The 21,668-nt window shown below is 36.0% G+C and overlaps 1 protein-coding gene across 1 annotated transcript in view; it reads right to left on the bottom strand.

Moving 5' to 3' along the window:
- The window catches only part of man2a1 (mannosidase, alpha, class 2A, member 1), a 136,033-nt gene extending 116,547 nt beyond the window's left edge, over nt 1-19,486 (bottom strand). The window contains exons 1-5 of the mRNA XM_073860809.1: nt 18,976-19,486; nt 15,038-15,295; nt 13,534-13,678; nt 8,310-8,481; nt 70-197 (exon numbers count right to left, since the gene is read on the bottom strand). Of these exons, the coding sequence (XP_073716910.1) occupies nt 70-197; nt 8,310-8,481; nt 13,534-13,678; nt 15,038-15,295; nt 18,976-19,101 (829 nt within the window). The 5' untranslated portion in view covers nt 19,102-19,486. The remainder of the gene's footprint in view (nt 1-69; nt 198-8,309; nt 8,482-13,533; nt 13,679-15,037; nt 15,296-18,975) is intronic.
- Between the last annotated feature and the right edge of the window lie 2,182 nt (nt 19,487-21,668).

Genomic DNA, 21,668 nt, shown 5'->3' with positions numbered 1-21,668 from the left:
GGTGGTTCAATGGCTGAAAAGATTTTCAGGAGAGATATCAAAAAAAAGAAGAGAAGGAACTGTACATACCCAAATTTTTCTCCAGCCACTGGTGGCCTTCGATAAGCTGATCTATCAATCCAAAGTAATGACTGTTGGCTTCATCAGGCATCACCCAGCCTCCTGTAGCCACCTCAAACTGACCGTTTTCTATCAGTCTGCATCAGAAAAAGAGAAAAATATTTCTTGAATTAACACTTTATTTCAGACAGTGATTACAGCCCTATTCGGCCGAATCGGCCATGTCTGTGTTTTTCTCTGATGACCTCCATAAGTATTCCAGAGCAATTTACCTACTGTTTTTGCCGAACTCAGAGGTCCTCTGAGAAATTTAATCCCGTCCGGATGCAAATGTTGTGTTTGCCCGCAATATCTTTTGAAAACGCGGTTCATTTCGTGTTTTGGCCAACGTGATCTGCCGTAAGGTCTTACTAATGCGCGTGCGTATATTGTATTTCCTGAGTCCCATTCATTCAGATATGAATGTTTTTTCCCATTCGGCAAAATAAAAGAATTAAATCAATAGACCCCTTCAATGTTTGTAAACATTGAATGACTATCGGGTGCGCGCGCAGCACGGGGTCGAACTGTTCATACCATTTAGGCTTTATAATTTAATCTAACAGGGCTGAAAAATGATGACTTACCTCAAATGAAGTGAGCACTACAAACACAAGCCTCTTTGATCTTTGCATTGTCCCAGCCTGCACGTTAATTGCTTGCAGCCGCAAATGTTATATTTTTTTGTTTTTGAAATTCTGCATAAATCGCAAAAACTTAACGGAAGACCTGGTGCAATTTTCACAGCCCACGACGCAAGTAGGCATTTTTGACCATACCGAATAATACGCAACTCTATCTGCTGTAATGGCTTTTCTGACCCTGACATGCGCAGTGAAAACTGCCTGTGACGTGAACCGTGAAGGGGTCTATACGAGCTGAATATCAAACACTGTTAAGACTGGCCACTGCAATATCATTAACGTTAAAAGAAACTCCGTTCAAAGTTGTTAAACTCCGGAATGGTAATGTTAATTAATAAAGATATTAAATTTTACTAATCATTATTTCTTCATTTCTTTGTGTTTATTATAAGCAGACAGTTATATAAAACATGTAGGCTAACGTTACTTTAGTAGGATTTGTATATTTTATTTTGATTTGTTAAAATTAAATGAATAAATTACATGTTCTGTCATAATTTTACATTTAAAGCAAAATATTAAACATTACAAACACGCGTATCCAGAGCACGTGCTCTTCTGCAACGCCCAAATGCATGAATCAGACACTCCCATCTCTAGAATAGCCTGCATCATTTTAATCCCGTCCGAATCGGTACATAAAATCCCAGCATTTTAGCCGATCGCGATTGCCTCATTTCTGTCTACTGTCTGTCTCGGATGAGTAACACCCGTCTAGGGCTGTCAAGATTATGATATTTGGCTGAGGGTTAATTTTCTGATAAAGTGTGATGATTATCACGATTAATTGCCTGTTTATGTCTTTGACGATTATGACGATTGATTGTCTGTTTGTTTCTTTGACATTTAATTCTCATACATTTTTTGTTTGTTCATGAAATAAATTTCACACATTGTTGTGATTATTTAAATTAAATATTTTGCAAGGTTCACCTGGCAGTAAATATTAATACACATAACACATATTTAAAAATAATTATTTAATGAATATATTTTTCAAAACTTAAATAGTTGCCAATCCTGCTAAGGTCATATTAGTCCTGTGTTTTACCTGGCAGTTTATACTGCTGATCAGAGCATTTTTTTAAATGCTGTTTGTCCACTGTATTAAATGGTTTTGCAATGTCAGGGCTCCAGACTACCTTTTATCACTAGGAGCACAGTGGCCCCCAACTGAAAATTTTAGGGGCGCAACAGAAAATTTAGGGGCACACACCCTAAATCAACATGCTAACCAAATATTCACATTTCTTTTATATTACACTGTATTACTAATAAATACTTTGATAGATGCAGAAAGTACAATGTGCTGTTTCAAATTCAGTGTCACATCACATTTTTTTTTCTTGAATTAAGTGTTTAAGAAAAAAAGTAAACTTAGTTTAAAATATTTTTTCTTACCTCTTTGGCAGTTTTTTTGTGCTTGTTTTAACTTAAATATGATATTTTTCTCTAAAATCTAGACTTATTTTCTTAGGTCATTTCGCTCATCAAGAAAATGCTTCTTGATTTAATCATTTCTAGATATATGTACCGAAAACAAGACAAAAACACTAAGTAAGTAAGTCTTTAATGTAGAGACTCTATCTTCAAGGTTTAAGAAAAATATAAAAATATGTTTCAATATATTGGTAATAAATAATTGCTTTAATACATTCTGATGAACAATTTAGCAAGACAAGCTTGTACCTGTTTGATTAACATGAAGTGTGAGCTATAAGACCAGTTTTATGAAAGAAATAGCTTGATTTTATGTTGACTAGGATAATAAAAGCCTTAAGATGGTGTGAGAAATGCTAAAAATCTTTTACAACGTCATTATTATCGACCACTTTTATTCAGGGTTTTACTGCCAAGCACCTTCTCCAGATTTATAGCTTTACTATAACTAACATTTTTTATCTTCAGATTTATTGAGCTGTGCCGCTCGGTAACTCCGCAAACAATTACTTTCAGACACTTTGGGTAACACCATCTCTTATTAGAAGAAATCTTCAGCCCTGAATGCCAGTCAGCAGCTTTTGTCTGTAATGCTGCATATTTCAGATGCCGATTTGTACAGCGCGACCCTCTGGAGGTTAATAATAAGAGCGGTGCCAGCAAAACAAACAGCTCCAGCTCAGCATGTTGCTGACAGAAACTTTCAAAATTACTCTTTTTTTCCTGTTTTCATGTCTCAAATCTATGAGGATGCTTTATTGGCCAAGAAAATGGCCAATAAAGCAATACATTTCTTAGTATTTTTGTCTTGTTTTAAGTAAAAATATCAAAAAATTCTTAAATTAAGATGCTTTTTCTTGATGAGCAAAACAACACAAGGAAATAAGTCTAGTTTTTAGACCAAAAATATAAAATTTAAGTGATTTTGTGCATAAAACAAGCTAAAAAAATCTGCCAATGGAGTAAGCAAAAAAATCTTGAACATTTTTCTTAAACACTAAATTCAAGAAAAATTCAAGAACATTTAGCTTAAGCCCCACATAAAGCATATCAATGTACAGTTTGTGACTGATATCTCTATACATGACAAATAAACTTTTTAATTTTAATTTGTATAGCGGCTTTTTCAGACACAGGTTGACTCTAGAAGATGGTGTTTCAAAGCAAAATCTGGCGAAAGTATGGCTGGACAATAATTCATTATCATTATATTTGCCTGATTTTTTTTCCATTAATGGTGATATGGTTTCTAAACACATTTCTGATACTTCAATATACAGGTTAGTGACAAAAATGGTTTGGCAAGATGAGAAATATTTTTTTCAAACTTGTTTTAAAAGCATGCATCAGGTTTATTTCAATGCACAGTGTATTTATGTTAATTTTATGTAATAAAAAATTACATTTGCACCATTTATATGGACCTGAAAAGGCCGATTGTGCCAAACAATGAGAAATATTAAATATTATATCTACCTTGATGGCATGTAAGGGTAACCATCATAAAAAAAAAAATTAAATATCATTTTATTAGTTATTTCTAAATGTAAATTTTAATGCGTTTTTGTAATATTTGTCCTGACATATGCTGAAATCAGCTTTGTTTTCTAAACAATCTTTGACAAATTATATAAAAATGTATGTAAAAATCAAATTACACTAAACTAGATGATTATATTTTATGCCACATTTTTTATGAATATATTTATATTTTAATTAAAAAAAACTAATAATTACACCAATTGACACAGACCGGTTACACCCCACATTTTTGCAATTATCCCCCAAATATTCCTTCAAAAAGAAATTTTAGACTTGGTCCTCAAGAAAGAGAATGTATGCAAGTAATCTGCAAATGTATTTTAAAATTTTAACCCTTTTACATTTAATTTATCCATACGAACACAAAATAATTAACGTCACATCATTGACCCATACATTACGGTGTCCTGTGGCCGTTCAAATGTCACGTCTAAAACGCGTGTTAAACTTCTTCCTTCTAAAGTGCGCTCCCATGGCGTCTTTCGTAGCTTAGCAACCATGAGCCGCGCTCTCCGGGACGGCAAAGGAAACGGAATGCCTGATCGGATGTTAATCACACTGAAGGAGCTTATTTAGTGATAACAACTTTCTGCCTGTGCATTATCCCGCTTATTACACAGTTATTAACCTCATAAGTAAGGTAAGGAGCATTCAATATTGATTTGAAAAATCACAGCGCAGCGCAACTTGTAAATGGGCGTGTCCAAATCCACTTTTGCTAATTTAACGACGAGAAAAATGGTTTGTGCGCCGAAGGCATGGTCGAAAAGGGTTGGTCCTATTTTTTTTTATGATTAATGGGAGTATTTTGGGCGTAACGTGCAATCAACCAATGAGAGTCTCAGCTCTCGTCCCCTTTAAAAGCCTGTTGCGCTGGCGCTATGTCTAATCCCTATTTAGATGACGGACTTTGTAAACTGAAAAACTAAGTGGAGGAAGAAGATCCCCAGTTTAAGATTAATGTTAAATAATTGTGTTGTTTTCACTTTTATTGAAATTGTTATTTTTTTTATTAAAACCTTTAAAAATCGTTTTCTTTTAGTCATGGAAGTAAAAAATCAGGCATGTAATTGCTTTAATTGTATAGCTATCCAATATCATCAAAAAATAATTTACAAGTATGTAAGATAAGGTTTGTAAATACTTTATTTGTAACAAACAGGAGATAAAGAATTTATAAACGGCTTTCCGCAGGTTTCGGCACTTGGACAGCGTCATGAGTTTTTTTTAAGCATTACATAAAAAAGGTTCTCATCTCACCATATCCACAGGTACAGAGTCATCATATACAATAAATCCCTGAGGTAGCATTTAAAAACAGATGCATTTGTTTAAGAAAAACATTAAATTACTTAGGCTACAGGTGAAGCAGCTCTTCACACCTTCTAACATCTCATAATCAGTCCTCCTTTATGTCCAAGAGACTCAATAATAATCTTTTACATTTTAATCCTTTAATCTTTCATATTAAAAAACTTTTTGTGCTGTTGCACATTCATGTATGTGATAAGCAAACCCGCGTTGTCGTCCCGTTTATAGGCGCATATTACTAATGCGCTCTTTAAATAACAAAAAACAATATTGCACCATTGACTTTAGACTTTAGACCAGGTTTTTGTTGGTCAGTCTATTTTAGTTGCCTCAAAATAGCAACGCGCCAATAATGCACCGGAACACACCTCGTTTTCAGACCAGAACGCCCATGGGCGCAAATGGATTTGCTATTTAAACAACGTGGCGCTAAACGTGAAAAGAATAATTGCGCAGGGTGGAAACTAGCAAAAGACACTTGCGTCGCACATTGCGCTGCATTGCACCAGGTGTAAGATAGAGCCCATGACGTTCAAATTTCACGAACACACTATTTGGTTTAATCATTTGTAAATGTCAAATGTGTTATTAAAAGATATTTATATTATATTATGTGTAATATTAAACCTTACCTGTAAAAATAATCTCGGAATAACATACCTTGGAATGTCGCGACTGGCCAATCAGAATCAAGCATTTTAGAGTGCCGTGTAATCAATATATATATACGCCAGCACAGATGGAATTTATAGACTTCTATTTTCCATAGCGCGCCAGGGAGACTCTAGAGCACAGACGACTTGATTTATTCTGAACATACACATGCATGTGGCAGTGAAATTGAACCATTATGCTGGGAAAAAATGAAAAAACCAACTCGTGCCTGCCAAAAATCTTGATTTAGAATCAGTAAAGGCCATCTTGGAAATAAATAGTGGGATAAATGTTCACAAAGTATAGAGCTCGCTTGCTTCACACTTCCAATGTGCTTCCAATCAATAGTGAATAAATACTGGGGTTGAATATTTCATTTGGCCTCAGCCCTCACCTCTGACTGTTTGAAAGATGCTCTTATTGAAATTCTAACCCATAGTCGAAATGTTTATTGCATTTTCATCTGGCATTTGTGTCTTTTCCCATGGCTGTACTGACATGAGAGCACCAATTTTGCATACATTTACATACATTTACAACCAATCTCCAGTGAGACTGTTGACCTTGTGATTGTATGTAATGTGTATCATCATAAATAATACAGAGTTGCACCTTTCAATAATTAATGTCAATTAACTACAATTTAAAGGTGCACTGTGTAACTTTTAGGAGGATCCATTGACGGAAATGCAATATAATCTACATAACTATATTATCAGTGGTGTATAAAGACCTTACATAATGAATTGTTATGTTTTTATTAACTTACTGAGGGTTCACACCAGCACTTGAGGCATCAAATTCGCATCTACCGCGTGTAGTTGGACGCTTGAACATTTTGTGTTTACTCGCTTCATTCGCACGTGAAATTGTTGAGACATTCACACAGAAATTTGCGTCATGGAAGGGGCTTCTGCGACTGCGCTCACTTCCTGTAATCACGTCACAACTAGAGCAAGCTCCTGATTGGTTAACGTGGCGCGTTTTTCCACCAAAGCTCAAATTTTTCAACTCGCGCATTTCCCACGACAATGCTCAATTCGTGCCATTCGCGCAAACTAGATGTACAAATGAGCTGGAATCGCGTCTAAAGAGCCGTGCTAAACGCCATATTCGCACCGCGAGACCACCAGACACACGTCAACACGTCTTTACATTGACTTAACATTGAAATCACTCGTTCTTGACGCCTCTACTGCGGCTGGTCTGAACGCAGCATTAGAATGAGCAGTTTTTTATCAACATACATGTGCCTTTACATGTGAATGTTGCCATTTTGCACTGTTATATTTCTACAGTAGCCCTAAACAGACAATCAGCTCTACGGAGCGTATTTTGCCACTAGGTTGTCTCACACGACAACATGTTTGTAATGTGAAGCTATCGTAGCTTCTCTATGCAATTCGAAAGAGAAGGGTGAGCTGTGGACTAAGCTGTTGGTTGCAATTCGCAATCTCAATGCTAGATGCTGCTAAAATCTACACACAGGACCTTTAAAGCCGCCTTTCCGCCGCACAAAACAAACGACACAACAAACCGGAAGTCGGATATGTAATTTTCGGATCCGTTTTGAAAGTTGTATCCGTTAAAAAATGTGAACTTGTGTGACTACACTGCGTGCGATACGCTGACCACTGTGCGAGGTGAAAATAATTTTATCCTTTTTGTTTAACTTTGTCATTAACACTTGAATCCTACTAGGGGGCGAACTCCGACAATTGTTTCCCGAATGTCGTGTGCAGTGGAAAGGCGGCTTTAGGGATTGCAATAAATGATCGTAATACATTTGATTATTAATTCCTTTACTGATACACATTGAATAAGTCATTTTTATGAAACTCTACTTAAAGGCACATTTCTTATTATGATCACTTTTAAAAGAGTCTGCAGATTTGACCAATGTCACGATTTATGTTTCTTTATAATTTCATAAACTGTTAAGAGTAAAATAAAGTAAAAGAAAACCTTAAACTTAATTAAAATGAGTAGAACAGCACAGCAGACTCTTATATTCAGTCTTGCCTACCTCAGGTCTGAGTGTAATTGGTGCAATTAATGAACCCATAAATTAAACCGATCCATGAAGATGAACGCAAGGACACCAGAGGTTAGGCGGGATAATAGCAGAAATGTATTAAGTAGTAAAGATTTGGTTATACTGTTTCACACTCATTTCAGCACAAACTATTAAATTGGGATGCCAACAAAAAATGTTTGCAGCTCCTAAGCTATTTGACCTATAGATACAATTGTGTATTGTATCTAGAAAAAGAGAGTTACAAATGTTTAAATATAGTGGAACTTAAATAATATGCACAGAATATATTTATCTTTCATAAAAATATATATTATAGACGTCCCATAGCAGCCCAGAAAAGCCACAGGTTTAAAAAAGTTTTTTTTTTAAAGTAAACCCATTTTATTCACTGGATAAAAAAATGCATTACGACATTATTATGAGCATAATATGAATCATTCTGGGTCGAGTTTAGGTCAAACAAGTACTGTAACTGTATTTTGAAGTACAGACCATGTGCTATACAGTTACTCACACTGTAACATAAGATTTTGGGAACAGCGCCCACACCCATATCAAAATAAAGCCAGTGAAAGCCTCACCTCTTGACAGCATCTCGTTTCTGCTCATCTATGCTTTCCCACCATTTTGAAAAGTACGAAATCTCCATCCAGATCATTTTCCTCCGATTGTCTTCGTGTAACTTTACCACCATGTTGTTGAGGATGTGTTGCGTCTGGTCTTGATAGTAGTCGTCAAATGTCTTCAGCCAACCTTACCAAAACAAAACCAAAAAAAAATGTTGGATTTTTTTTAACTTAATAGTTTCTTTCCTTAAAGTCAACTTAGCAAATATATTTTTTAAAGGTGCTCTAAGCAAATTCACGTGTTTTAGACCATAATTTTTTTGTTACATACAGCAAACATCTCCTCACTATCTGCTTGCTACCTGACCGCTGATCAAACTGTAAAAAAACGCAATATCTGTAGACAGCCCAGGCTCCACAAACGGCAATAACAACACAGTGGCCAACCCTAACACCACGAAACATAACAAAGTGTTCCAGCCAATAAACGGCAAGAACGATTTGGGGGTGGGGGTTGGGCACATTCATGAAAGCACGGAAGGGAGAGGGACGGGGAGGAGTTAGCTACGCTCCGTTTGTTTGAAAACAGTTCAAACATCAACAAAAGGTGACATCGCACAGATTCGCTTAGAGCGCCTTTAAAGTTACGTTAAATTGTTAAATTGATGAAAACATGAATTTACGGAATTTTTAGGTATATTGTAATTGTGTAAGAAAATATCAACACATATCGGGACATTGGTGTTTCCCAATGCTGTATCAATTCTCAAAAATGCAATAATGATTTTTTTCATACTGGATATGATGTTAAGCCCTGTAATCACGTCACTACTAGAGCAAGCTTCTGATTGGTTAACGTGCCGTGTTTTTCCACCAAAGGTCACATTTTTCAACTCGCGCGTTTCCAATGGCAATGCTCAATTCGCGGCATTCATGCAAACTAGATGTGCAAATAAGGTGGAATCGCGTCTAAAGTGCCGCGCTAAACGCCTCATTCGTGCCGCTAGACCTCCAGACGCGTGTGAACACGTCTTTACATTTACTTAATGCAATAATGATTTTTTTTATACTGTATATAACATTAAGCCCTTTTCGCACAGAGATTACGTAAAATGCATCCGGAATAATTTTATTTTGGTTCATGAACACTGCCAATGATTTTCAGGAATCTGTGCGGGCATTCACACACATGCCGTAAAGATCGCGCAAAGAAATGTGAAGTATTTAAAGTCTTTCACTTGCTAAGTTTTTTCAACAGTGTCTGAAGATTGCTTATTAGTTTGCGCTGTTCAGTCATGCTGGTAAATGATCTCAGCTTCATCGTGGATAGTGAGGAGCTCCCTGATCTCTACTTAAGTCCAGTTTGCCGACATTTCTCATCATTAAAGTTAATCTGCTGTAAATCCCAGTGTCAAAGAGCTCAACCATAGTTTCCTGTTGCAATAACATGCATGTCCACCCTTACAGCATTGTTTCTTCCTCTTGTTTACACAGGATGAGTTCTGTAAACGTGATGGCAAAGTTACTAGGTCCCCTTTTACGGACAATTTTACAGAATTTTTTACGGAAACAGACAAGGTAACAAAAAATGACTGACAAAAGTCATGCGGACTGTAAAATGTGCGCTGCCAACGTCAAATATTCCAACAACACAACAAATTTGAGAGCGCACATAATGAGGTACCATCCTGATATACAGCTAACAAATGGTGAATTTCCAGAGCATCATGAATGATTCAGTGAAAAGCAAGGAAGTCTGATCTTTTTTGCTTACATGAGATAAGTGACCAGTGCAGAAAATTAAATGTTTCATTTCATTTAAATCATAAAACTTATTTTTTCCCTTAGTTTTCAAAATCTAAAGCTTTCTGTTTATTTCAATGTTTAAAAGAGACATTTCACAAGACTTTTTTTGATGTAAAATAAATCTTTGGTTTCTCCAGAGTACGCATGTGAAGTTTTAGCTCAAAATATCATATAGATAATTTATTATAACATGTTTAAATTGACACTTCGTAGGTGTGAGCAAAAATGTGCCGTTTTTGGGGTGTGACCTTTTAAAATGCAAATGAGCTGATCTCTGACGTGGTTGGAAAGTCCAGATTAAGAGGGTGTATTATCCCCTTCTGACATCACAAGGGGACCCAAATTTCTGTGACCTATTTCTTCACATGCTTGCAGAGAAGGTTTACCAAAACTAAGTTACTGGGTTGATCTTTTTCACACTTTCTAGGTTGATACGAGCACTTGGAACCAATGATAGCACTTTAACATGGGAAAAAGTCAGATTTTCATGATATATTCCCTTTAAATTAGATTTTAAATCCCATGGTCCCAGATTTCTGCATCCTCTTTAAATGTGGTGACTTTTGAGTATTGACTAAAAATAAAAGTAGATCATATTTGTGTTTCAGACACACAGTAGAGTAAAGGAATATTATTTAACCCAAAATAAAAATAAAAACATTTATTCACCCTCGCCACTAAAACCTGACTCTTGATTCTGTAATATACAAAAAAATAATAATTTGAGTAATATCTCAGTGGTTCTGTGTCCATACAATGGAAGTCAAGAGGCAAGTAAATTATTCAATAAAATTTAAATGTTTATTCTCATTAATAATGTGTATTTCTTTAATCTTGCACTGACTAGTATAAATCTTTGAACACACGCTGTTAACGCTGCTGTCCACTTACTGATGCAGAACAGGGATTCAAATTTGTATGCGTAATAGATTACATGTAATTGAACAGACAGCTATTGGTGTCCTTAAGCAGCAACTTAACCAAATAGTATTAAAATTCACATTCGTGGTATGACTGTATGTAATAAAAACAAAAAATCTCTTCAAGTAAAAAATATATTACTCATAAACTCGTAACGAAAAGATCCTGAGGTTTAAAAATGCAAATTCTTTTCCTGGTTTTAAGACTCCAAACTGAACAGCTCTTATTTCAGACAGACAGGTAGTCCTACCATTGGTTAAGCTGACGTGTCAAAACCCTCAAACAACAAAGCAATGTTTAGAAATCAGCACAGTGTTTACACTGTTCAGAAGTCCAAGCTACAAACTACTTATTTCTGTCATGACACAGTTAACTTTGATCCACTTAACACTAAAAAACATGTACATTTAACCTTCACTGAAATACTCTCCTGTATGTTGTAAAAAGTGACAGGGATAAGTAACATAGTTGTTACAAAACCTGATTGACAGGAGCTGTATATCTCTCTTAATCACAGAGAACGATGACCGTTCCCACAAAAACAACACATTAGAAAAACTGGTTTTCCCGCTGACATCTAGTTACCTAGCAAGGAATACCAACACAATTCATGCTTTCTCCCAGTACACCTGTTAATAAAACACATCGTGTTTTGCATTTCAACATCTGTGTCTCAGGCTGACTGGTTTTCGTGCTTCAGAACTACACACAATACCCAAATGAAACCATTTGACTTATTATTAAATGTTATGTTCACGTTCCCATTTACTTATAAATGCCAACCACCTTTGCGGATGTAACACTATTTATAGTGGGTCATCTGAGAGGACTAACATGCGGCTCTTTTATATTTTAGTAAATTCAGTTAATGGTCCAAACATTTTATAAAATAAAAGTGGCCCATTAAAGGTTAAGTTCACCCAAAATTGAAAATTGTTCCAATTATGAAAGTTGTTCCAGAACTGTATATATTTTTTTGTTTTATTAAACACAAATTAAGAGATTTTGAAAAAAAATTGTAACCAAACAGATTTGGGGCACCATTGACTGCCATAGAATATTTTTTCTTACTATAGAAACCAATAGTGCCCCAGATCTGTTTGGTTTAAAAAAAAATTCAAGATATCTTCATTTGCGTTGAGTGAAATAAATATAATTATACAAGTTTGAAACTAGGCCTTTTTTGGTGAACTATCCCCATTTCTTCGTGTCAGTTTCTCGAATAATTCAGAATATTCCTTTCATAAAGGTCTCTAAGGCATCTACTAGGATCATTCTCTTATTCGAAAAATGTTAAGGCTCCATTTAATTTAGCTTTGTGAAATATTTTACATGCAGTGTTGACATTGTTATTAACAGCAATAATAATATCAGAAAACATATTTCAATGGTTTTGCACACTGTTTTAGGGGTGATATGGAGATTTTAAAGGTGCCAAAAGAATGCATTGAAATAATATGTGTAATTGTTCTTTGATATCTACATAGAAGGTATGTAACTTTATTACGTGCAAAAATGATCCAGAAACTTTTTACATGTCCATTTTCGATCCTAAGATTTGCCTTTGAATAAAATGGTCTATTTTTGCCCTATTTGGAAGGGTCATGAATAATAATGTTGAGCTCTGCTCTGATTGGCTCGCTCTGAGGCTCATGTTAGTAGCTTACATTAGTAAACAGACCATATATGTTTGAGTCTGTATCAGATGAAGATACAGATTTTGAGATATAATCAATTGTTTGGAGACTGTTAATGGATGCCTCTGAGTGGTAAGTTTGTGTTTTTTTCAGTATGGACCTGCACAACGTAACTGTAACATAAATAGAACATCAGCCTAAACGCTAGCATATAGCATTAACTAGCATATAACGCTAACTAGCATATAGCGCTAACTCAGCAGCAGTCAAAACTTTGTTTTTAGCATTTTAACAACTTTGTACTTCATTTAATGTATAATTTATTGTTGGGGGCATACATCTCGACTGTAACGTCACAGTTGGTGTTATCACAGTATGGTCTTTTGCATGCACAAAGTTTACATAAGAAGGAGAAAACAATCGTGTTTAAGGCTCACAAACTGTCATTAACATGTATAGAGCTCTTATTATCCATCTATTCCTATGTAAATATTTTTTTTATTTTATGGCACCTTTAAAGATAATTTCTATAATCAGGTGTTTCATAAGAAAAATACAATTTAAAGGTACGATTTAATAGAGATTCTTGACAAGAATCTAAAAAAACATACTTATTTATATGGTTTGCATTGTAATATTATTTTCATGGCAATTAAATGCATCGTCCTCCTAATTCTCATTATCATATTGTATATGTCTGTATGTATTTTCGAATTATTCTCGAAGGTGATTAACATTAGATTATGAGTAAGTTTTGTTTATTGCAAAGGCCATCTATTTTTATTTTATACATACATAGTCATCTTTACAGCACGCATGTGGTCATAATGCTCCCCACTAAAACTAAATCAACCACATTCAATGTTATAACTCACCAGGGTCATTATGAGAATGGGGCATAACAAAGACTTGGAGCGACTCATTGTCCCATTCATTCTCCTGATAAGAAATATCAAAGCCTTGTTTCCACACTCCACCGTCAGGGTTATCAAAGCTGAGCAAATCATAAACATCCAGCATCTAAAATAAAACAGGAAAGACTTCATTTAATTAGTTTGTAAGCTTATATTCAATAAACATATTCAATCAAATTCAATTAAAATAGATACAGTAGTCTGCAAAATCTCAAAATCTAATATTTTTTTAGGTAAGATCTTACTTTAACCTGAAGATTTCTATGTCTCCATGGATATCTGATGTATTGATTGTAAAGATAGCTCAAAATATGAATAGTTATCTATCGGTTAACTTCAGAAGATATACAATATATTAACCCATTGGAGTCATTTAGATTACTTTGATGATGGATGGATGGATGGATGTGCTTTTCTGAGGTTCACTATGGCTCCCACACAGTATAAGAAGATAATATGATGGCATTTTAATATAAAATTATGTTAATGTTTATCCGAAAAAAGTCATATACATAAAGAATGGCATGAGGGTAAGTAAATTTTCATATTTTGGAAAACTATTACTTTAAATCACATAGGGGCGATTTTGCGGACAGGGCTTATCCTTGTCCCAGATTAAAATGTATGTTTGAGCTGTCTTAATTTAAAATCAACTTGCACTGACATATCTTAACATATAACAGTGCCTTTGTTTTGTCTCAAGATGCAAACCAGTATTGTTTATTTGTAAAAACTACTTAAATATAACCAAGGCCTAGTCCTGGATTAATCTAAACCCGGTCCGAGAAACCGCCCCATAAAACATTAGCAAAAAATAATACAATCCTTTAACTTTGTACAAACCTGTGATGAATTTCAGCGTGAATACATGTTGGTATAGCACACATCACATACTACACATTCAACTTTCACTTAAATGGCTATGCTAATATTACAATATTATTTGTGTTTGAATTATGTAAAGTATTAATAAGCAAAGATTTACACATACAAATCACATAGTAAGGATGGAGAGAGGAACGATAATGAATTGACAAAGAATATGAGGACTGCAAAGAAGCTCTATAATGGCAGACAAACAAAACATGCACATGCAAATGTATGCAAAAGATCGATTATGTGCATTGTAATGTATGCATATTTTGCATAAAAGAAAAAAATGTTCCCGCCTCCTTTCTTTCTTCATGATTGAATTATATCGTTCTTGTAAAATGTTTCTTCTAACAGAGAATGCTTAAAAGTCTGTTGATATCTGTTGGTAGACTGTATAACATCACACCTTTATGCATGCCAGTGTGAATTTACTAGGTTTAATTTACAAAACCTGTTCTTATTTAAGATGGTTTTGAATTAGGCATACAAAGCCACTACTAGATTAAACATGCATACATATTGATATGCATCCGGTGTGACAACAATCGGTCTACTTCATTTTGACACAGCTTTATTAGATTTTCCTTTATACCTGCACTCCATCAGCTGCCTTGGAGTATAGTCGCTCGGCAAACTGGCAGTCCTCTGATTCAATGGGCAGCTTCACAGGAGCAGGTGGAAGCAGATCAGAGATCCCCTTACTGATGTTCTTTTCAGGATATGCTTTCCCATCTTTCACAGTTTCCCTCAGGTTAATCACAGAGTCCCTGATGTTTCCAATGATCTCATTGTTCTCTGCAAGCAGTCTTTCTAAATGGTCGATTTTGTCCTGCAGAATATTAAGCTGGCCCTGTAAAATATAGAGAAATGGTAAGAAATAACACCTGCCTTCGATCAAGATCATGATGATACAGCCCGATACTGCAAATTTTCAAACAACGCGACAGATAATATGTTATAAACACTTTCCCAGCCAAGAGAAAACGCTTCGCTGCCAATGACGAGGTTTTCTGGCAATCTGTATTTCCGCTATTATCCACCAGGTGGCACTCTTATCCAACTTATAAAACATGGAAGTATCCCTTTAGGGAAAACAGTAAAACTGTGTATGTTTTGATCATCGCTCTGAATCTGATCTCTATGAAAAGTCCTAAAAAAATGATCTTTTTTTCTCAAAATTTTGTATTTTTGAAAAAGCTTGTCCATATTTGAGAGCTGATAAGAGAGAACAAATGAAGGTAGGATGAAACGTTTTTTGTTTGAAAGCAGAGGATCTGTTATTTTATTTGATATATTGCATGTTTATTAGTGCTGGGCAAAGATTAATCGCATACAAAATAAAAGTGATTTTTTTGCATAATATATGAGTGTGTGCTGTGTGTAATTATCTGTGTAAAGATTGTGACTGTAAAATATGTTAAATATGGTACTGGTAGGAGTGTGCAAGATATAGCGCTTGTGATAATATCTTTGTTGTTGTAACGATGTGCAAAATTATATTATCGAGTATATCACTTGCTTTTCAAAAACCAGCCTTCAGGGCCCACAAATTTAATTTCAGAGCGCGATGAAACAGTAATTGATTGTGCCGTGTGTACGGCTTGTAGAAATCAACATCATATTACTTTTATTTTAGCCGATCGCACTATTTGCAATTTTAATGTCGCGAACGGAGGACGTGCATGGGATGACCTTGCTTTTTTCAGGTCTGTCAGGTAATGAAACACACACCGCACACACTCTAGGGCTGAGCAAAAAAAAATCACCAGCGATTCTCATGTGATGCATATAGGGCTGCAACGATTAATTGTGCAAATGTGCGTTTTCTCAATGATTGAATTTTAATGAATTACGGTGAAATCTCGGCACATCCCAAAGCCAGGGGGCGCTCTAGTGCAGAAACTCCCTTTGTGCCACAGAAGAAGTAGCATTACAAACGCTGTTCCAGAAAAGGTCTGACCAAATGCCATAGTACACGCACAAGCTGTTTCTGAATCGATTTCAGAGGCATTTTTTATGGGACACGTGATTAATTGTTGCAGCCATGCATATCTCATCAATAAAGCCGGTTTGGTGTAGGGCTGTGACGATTAACCGTGCATATTTATATCGCTGTTCTTAAAATTGTTTCAAGTATTTTTATGATAATAAAGAATATTTTGAATGATTTTGTTTAACGAGTGTTGCTTTTTTTAAAGCAACACTATGTAGTTTCCATGTAAAAATGACTTACAGTTCCCCCATGTGGTTGAAAAGCGCAACAGTGCCTGGTATCAGACACTCTTCTGCAGGCAGGGGGAGGGGCGGGGTTGTGTTTCCTACCCTCCACCGCCACATTCAGAGTGTGCTTGTAGCAGCTAGGAGGCTCCTCAGGTTGCAGCAACAGTACAATTTGTCTAGTCAAAAGTTGTTCTTTCACTGAAATAATTTTAGAGACATTATTTAAAGGTAAAAAAACTACATAGTGTTGCTTTAAACGCACGTTATAAACGACTCAAACTCATAGTGATTTTAGATTGATAAGGACTTCCTACTGATCACAGAGCCATAGTACATGCACGACCTGTGCATAAAACACAGAATCATAGCCTTGCGATTCAAAATTGATTACAGGTGTGTTTTTTTATTATTATTATTTTTGGGGAAACGGTATCGTCACAGCCCTAGTTTGGTAGTAAATTGCCATCACCTGCTTTCAGATGGAGTGGCATTTATTACATAGAGCCTAATTTCAGAGAGAAGCTAGACAAAATCGCCTTCTTTATTGTGGAAAATCGCCTCTGATAATGTATGCGATTTTGCTGTTGTTTATCTGCTACGCTAGTCAGCAAATGAATTACTTCATAATGATATGAAGCAACAGTCGCACTGGGAAAAACTATCGGCCTGATTTTTTTTGCAGATAGATAATTGTTCTACCAATGAACTATCGGTGCCGATAAATCAGTTTAACCTTTACTACGTGACACAATGTGGAGGAATGTTATGCAGGGTTCACACCAGACGCGGTAGAGGTGGCAAGTGAAAGTGATTTACATGTTAAGTCAATGGAAAGACGCGATTAGGCATCCTGCGGCGCAAATGGCGCGGAACGAGCGTTCGCGCAAATTGAGCGTTGCCGCAGGAAACGCGCAAGTTGAAAAATCTGAACTTCGGCGGATTTCCGCGCCACGTTAACCAATCAGGTAGTGACCTGATTACAGAAAGTGAGCAGAGTCTCAGCGGAGTCGCAGAAGCCCGAAATGTCTCGAATGAGTAGAATTTCACAAGCTTCTAACTACGCGCGAATAGCGCTTTTTTGCCGCATCTACCACGGTTGGTGTGAATGCACCATGTCACTGGTTATTTTCTTTTCTCAATTTCTTTGGATTCAAACATTATTTAAAACATTTGATTTATTTAAAATGAACATATATATATATAGACAGGGCTTATCCTAGTCTCAGACTAAAATGCATATTTCAGATGCCTTAATTTAAAACACCTTGCATATGCCATCATTATTTTGTCTCAAGATGCACACCAGTAATGTTTTTGTAAGGTTTGTTTGTAAAAACTAAATAAATATCCTAATAACTACGGCCTAGAACTGGATTAACCTAAACCCTATCCTGGAAACTACCCTGGGTTTTTATTTATATATATTTTTTTAATGCAAAAATCTTACTGTGCCTTTAATAAAATAATCCTGCTTACTTGTGCATTTTATTTCAACAATGGGGAAGGAACTGTAATTGTTTTCAAACAGGTTTCCTTAAACACACCCTTATTTGCCATTGGTCGAGCAAACAGGTTGTCTTACAAACTCACACCAATAACTGTCTTGGAGTTTTTTGTTTGTCCAGGTGTCTTGTTCGGGTCTTTTGTGCTTTTAACAGCCGTGGGCTGTCAGAGACTAGAGAGGTTTCTCATGACACTTATTTCAGTGATGTTTCTGTTTCTTAAACATCTTAACTGATACTGTTTTTGACGTATTTCATGGGTTCGATCTCAATGAACACATGTATACTGATTAAAACAAATGTATACTGTAGCTTTGGATAACAGCGTCTGTCAAATGCATAAATCAAATGTCAATTTTATAATTTACATCAAAATCGCTAAGGGCAGCTTATACGAATAAATAGTTACGAATGACACGTCTACGTTGTCGAAAAATGCTCTCTAAAGACCTCACTAAGAATTGGGAAACAGCTTCACTGCGAGGAAATGACCTTCGATAAGAGTTCATTGTCCAACTCTTCGCATGTTAAAATTTGCTATGCTAATTGATTTTTAAATGTAAAATAATATGCTAACATATTTGACAAACAGGAAACGCGTCTTATTTCGAGTTAAAATAGCTTTCCTCTTTTATTTTTAATTGTGTAAACAAAACAAACTACGACTGCAAGCTGTCAGAATGTCTTTCGTTCTCCACATCACCATAAAGTTAATTATTACCAGACGAACTGTTTGATGAAAAAGACGATAAACTTGTAACTGTTGTTGAGTCTTTCTTTGTAACACACATATAAAAAGAGTACTTACGTTTGGAAGTCTTTCTCCGTTTGGGCTTTTGCCATTATCTATGTGATCCAACATCAAATACAGAGAAAATACCACCACGCAGAATATGGCACTGCCAAAAAATGTGAACTGTCTGCTGAGCTTCATTTCTCACATGCGTGTTGTCGAAAGTCAATGCACGTTTACGTGAAACTTTACAATCCCGGTCAAATGTCGTATGAGCACAAGTCTCGTAGGTGAACGCAAGGCAAAAGTGAAAAAGAAAGATCCGAAATGCACGAGGAAGTGCTACTTTTCGCCATGAAGAGTTCTCGGAAGGGGACACCTTCTCTCTCTCTCCAATGACGGAAAAAATCGCTTTATCTAGGCTCTGAATACAAAAGACTGCGATCTGTCTTCAAAGTTTTAACGATGCGGAAGAGTTTGTGTGATTCAGCAAATTGTGATGGTCAAACAGGCAAAGGGAAAACGTCGACCCTGCCTCCTTCCTGCGCTCGCGCTGTCTGAACATCAAGCGTGCGCGTGTGTGTGTGTGTGTGTGGAGCTGCGCCGCCTAACGACGGGTCTGCGAGCTCAGGTGAGACACTGCTATACTCCAATATTGGCACATTTTGATACATGATTAATGCAAATAATTATACTATACTGTCTTTTGTCAAGTGTTCCTGTAGGTAAGTTGGTAAAGCAATGCGTTAGCAACGCAAAACATCGTCGATTCTAGGAAACAGAAATTATGTGGTAAAATTCGTATGGTACAGTCAGTGGCAAGAAAAAGTATGCAACCTTTTGGAATAAATTTGTAATAAAATGTGATCTGATCTTTATCCAAGTAAGTATTGACAAACATTATGTGTCTAAAAATAATTACACAAAAACATTCTGATCTTTCATGTCTTTAGTGAACACAACACGCTCATTCAAAATGGCAGTGGAAAAAGTAATAATTAAAGGAACAGGATGTAATAAATTTATATCAATTAATCATAAAATGGCCCTGATATGTCACTAGACATTAAGAAATCATTTTCATTTTAAATACTTATATCACTGACAACAGTAGTCTGGTCAGGATATTGTCATTTGAAAAGTGGAGTTGCAGCCCTCAACTGATGTTTATGTTGTCATGTTGTGTATTGGCAACCAGTTATGTGATTGCAGTACCAGTTTTAGCCACAAGTTTTGTTATTGCAATACCAGTTTTGGCCACAATCCTACATACTGTTCCTTTAATAACTGGTTGACCCCCCGGCTGCGATAACCTCAACCAGGCACTTCCTGTAGCTGTGGATCAGACCTCCCTGGTGAAAAAACAATAATACCATTAAAGAAAATTCTAATGGTTTCTATTAAAATACCAATAGGAACCATTAGCTTTTACCATTAAAACCACTACACTGTAGTGTGTTTTGGGCCATATTCCATTAGAACCAATACATAGAACCAATACATACCATTAGAGACCAACAAAAACCAATACAATGCAGTGTGTTTTGGGCCATATTCCATTAGAACCTATAAAATTCCAAATAAAACCCATCTGGTTTTATTGTTTTTTCAGCAGGACTGCACATCGTTGAAAAATTTTAGGCCATTCTTCCCAGCAGAACTGCTTTAGCACTTTCATATTTTTAGACGTCTCATCTTTATGGCCCTCTTCAAGTCAATCCATAGCATCTCTATTTGGGTTGAGGTCTGGGCTCTGACTTGGCCACTCCAAAAGGCGGATTTTGTTTTTCTGAAGCCATTCTGTTGTGGACTTGTTCTTGTGTTTTGGATCGTTGTCCTGTTGCATCACCCACCTTCTACACAGTTTCACCTGACATACATTCTCACATTATCCTCAAGAATTGTCTGATATATTTGGCAATTCATCTTCCCCTCAATAATTGCAGCAAAGCAGGCCCAAATCATGACAATTCCTCCACCATACTTTACAGTTGGGATGATGTTTTCATGATCATATGGCGTTGCCGTTCTCTTTCTACGCCAGATGTAGCGCTGTGTGTTTTTCCATAAAAAAAATTATCCAATACCGGTGTGTAGTGCCAATGTGCTCTTTTGCAAACTTCAGGCATGCAGCAATGTTTTTTTGTGAGCAGTGGTTTCCTTCCTGGTGTCCTGCCATGGATTCCCTGCTTGTTCAGTGTTTTACGTCATGAACAGATGTTAGCAAGCTCCAGTGATGCCTTCAAATCTTTGGCTGTCATCGGTTGTTTCTTTATCTCTTTGATGAGTCTTCGTTGTGCTCTTGGTGTCATTTTGACTGGGCGTTCACTTCTTGGTAGAGTAGCAACAGTCCCAAAGCATCTCCATTTGTAGAACTGTAGACTGGTGAATTTTTATAGTCTTTGAAGTAACTTTGTAACCCTTTCCAGCTTTATGTAAAGCAACAATTCTTGATCGTAGCTCCTCTGAAAGCTCTTTTTGGCGAGGCATGGCTCACATAAGTGTGTTCTTCTCGTGCAGAGCAAACTCCAAAAGTTTGAGGGGTTTTCATCAGTCAAAGTAGCTGTAGTCCACACCTCGAAACATATTATCTTTACAAGATTCCAGGTGAGGTAAAACCTGACTCCAATTAGCTTTTTTGAGGTCATTAACTCAAGGGTTCACATACTTTTCCACAAGCACTATGTGGTATTTTTCGTTGTTCTCAATAAAGACATGACAGATCAGAATTTTTTTTGTGTGTTATTATTTTTAGACACATTATGCTA

The sequence above is a fragment of the Misgurnus anguillicaudatus genome, chromosome 22, assembly GCF_027580225.2.
Source record: "Misgurnus anguillicaudatus chromosome 22, ASM2758022v2, whole genome shotgun sequence".
Classification (NCBI taxonomy): domain Eukaryota; kingdom Metazoa; phylum Chordata; class Actinopteri; order Cypriniformes; family Cobitidae; genus Misgurnus; species Misgurnus anguillicaudatus.
The sequence above is the reverse complement of the archived record's forward strand: the minus strand, read 5'-3'. Positions and strand labels throughout refer to the sequence as shown.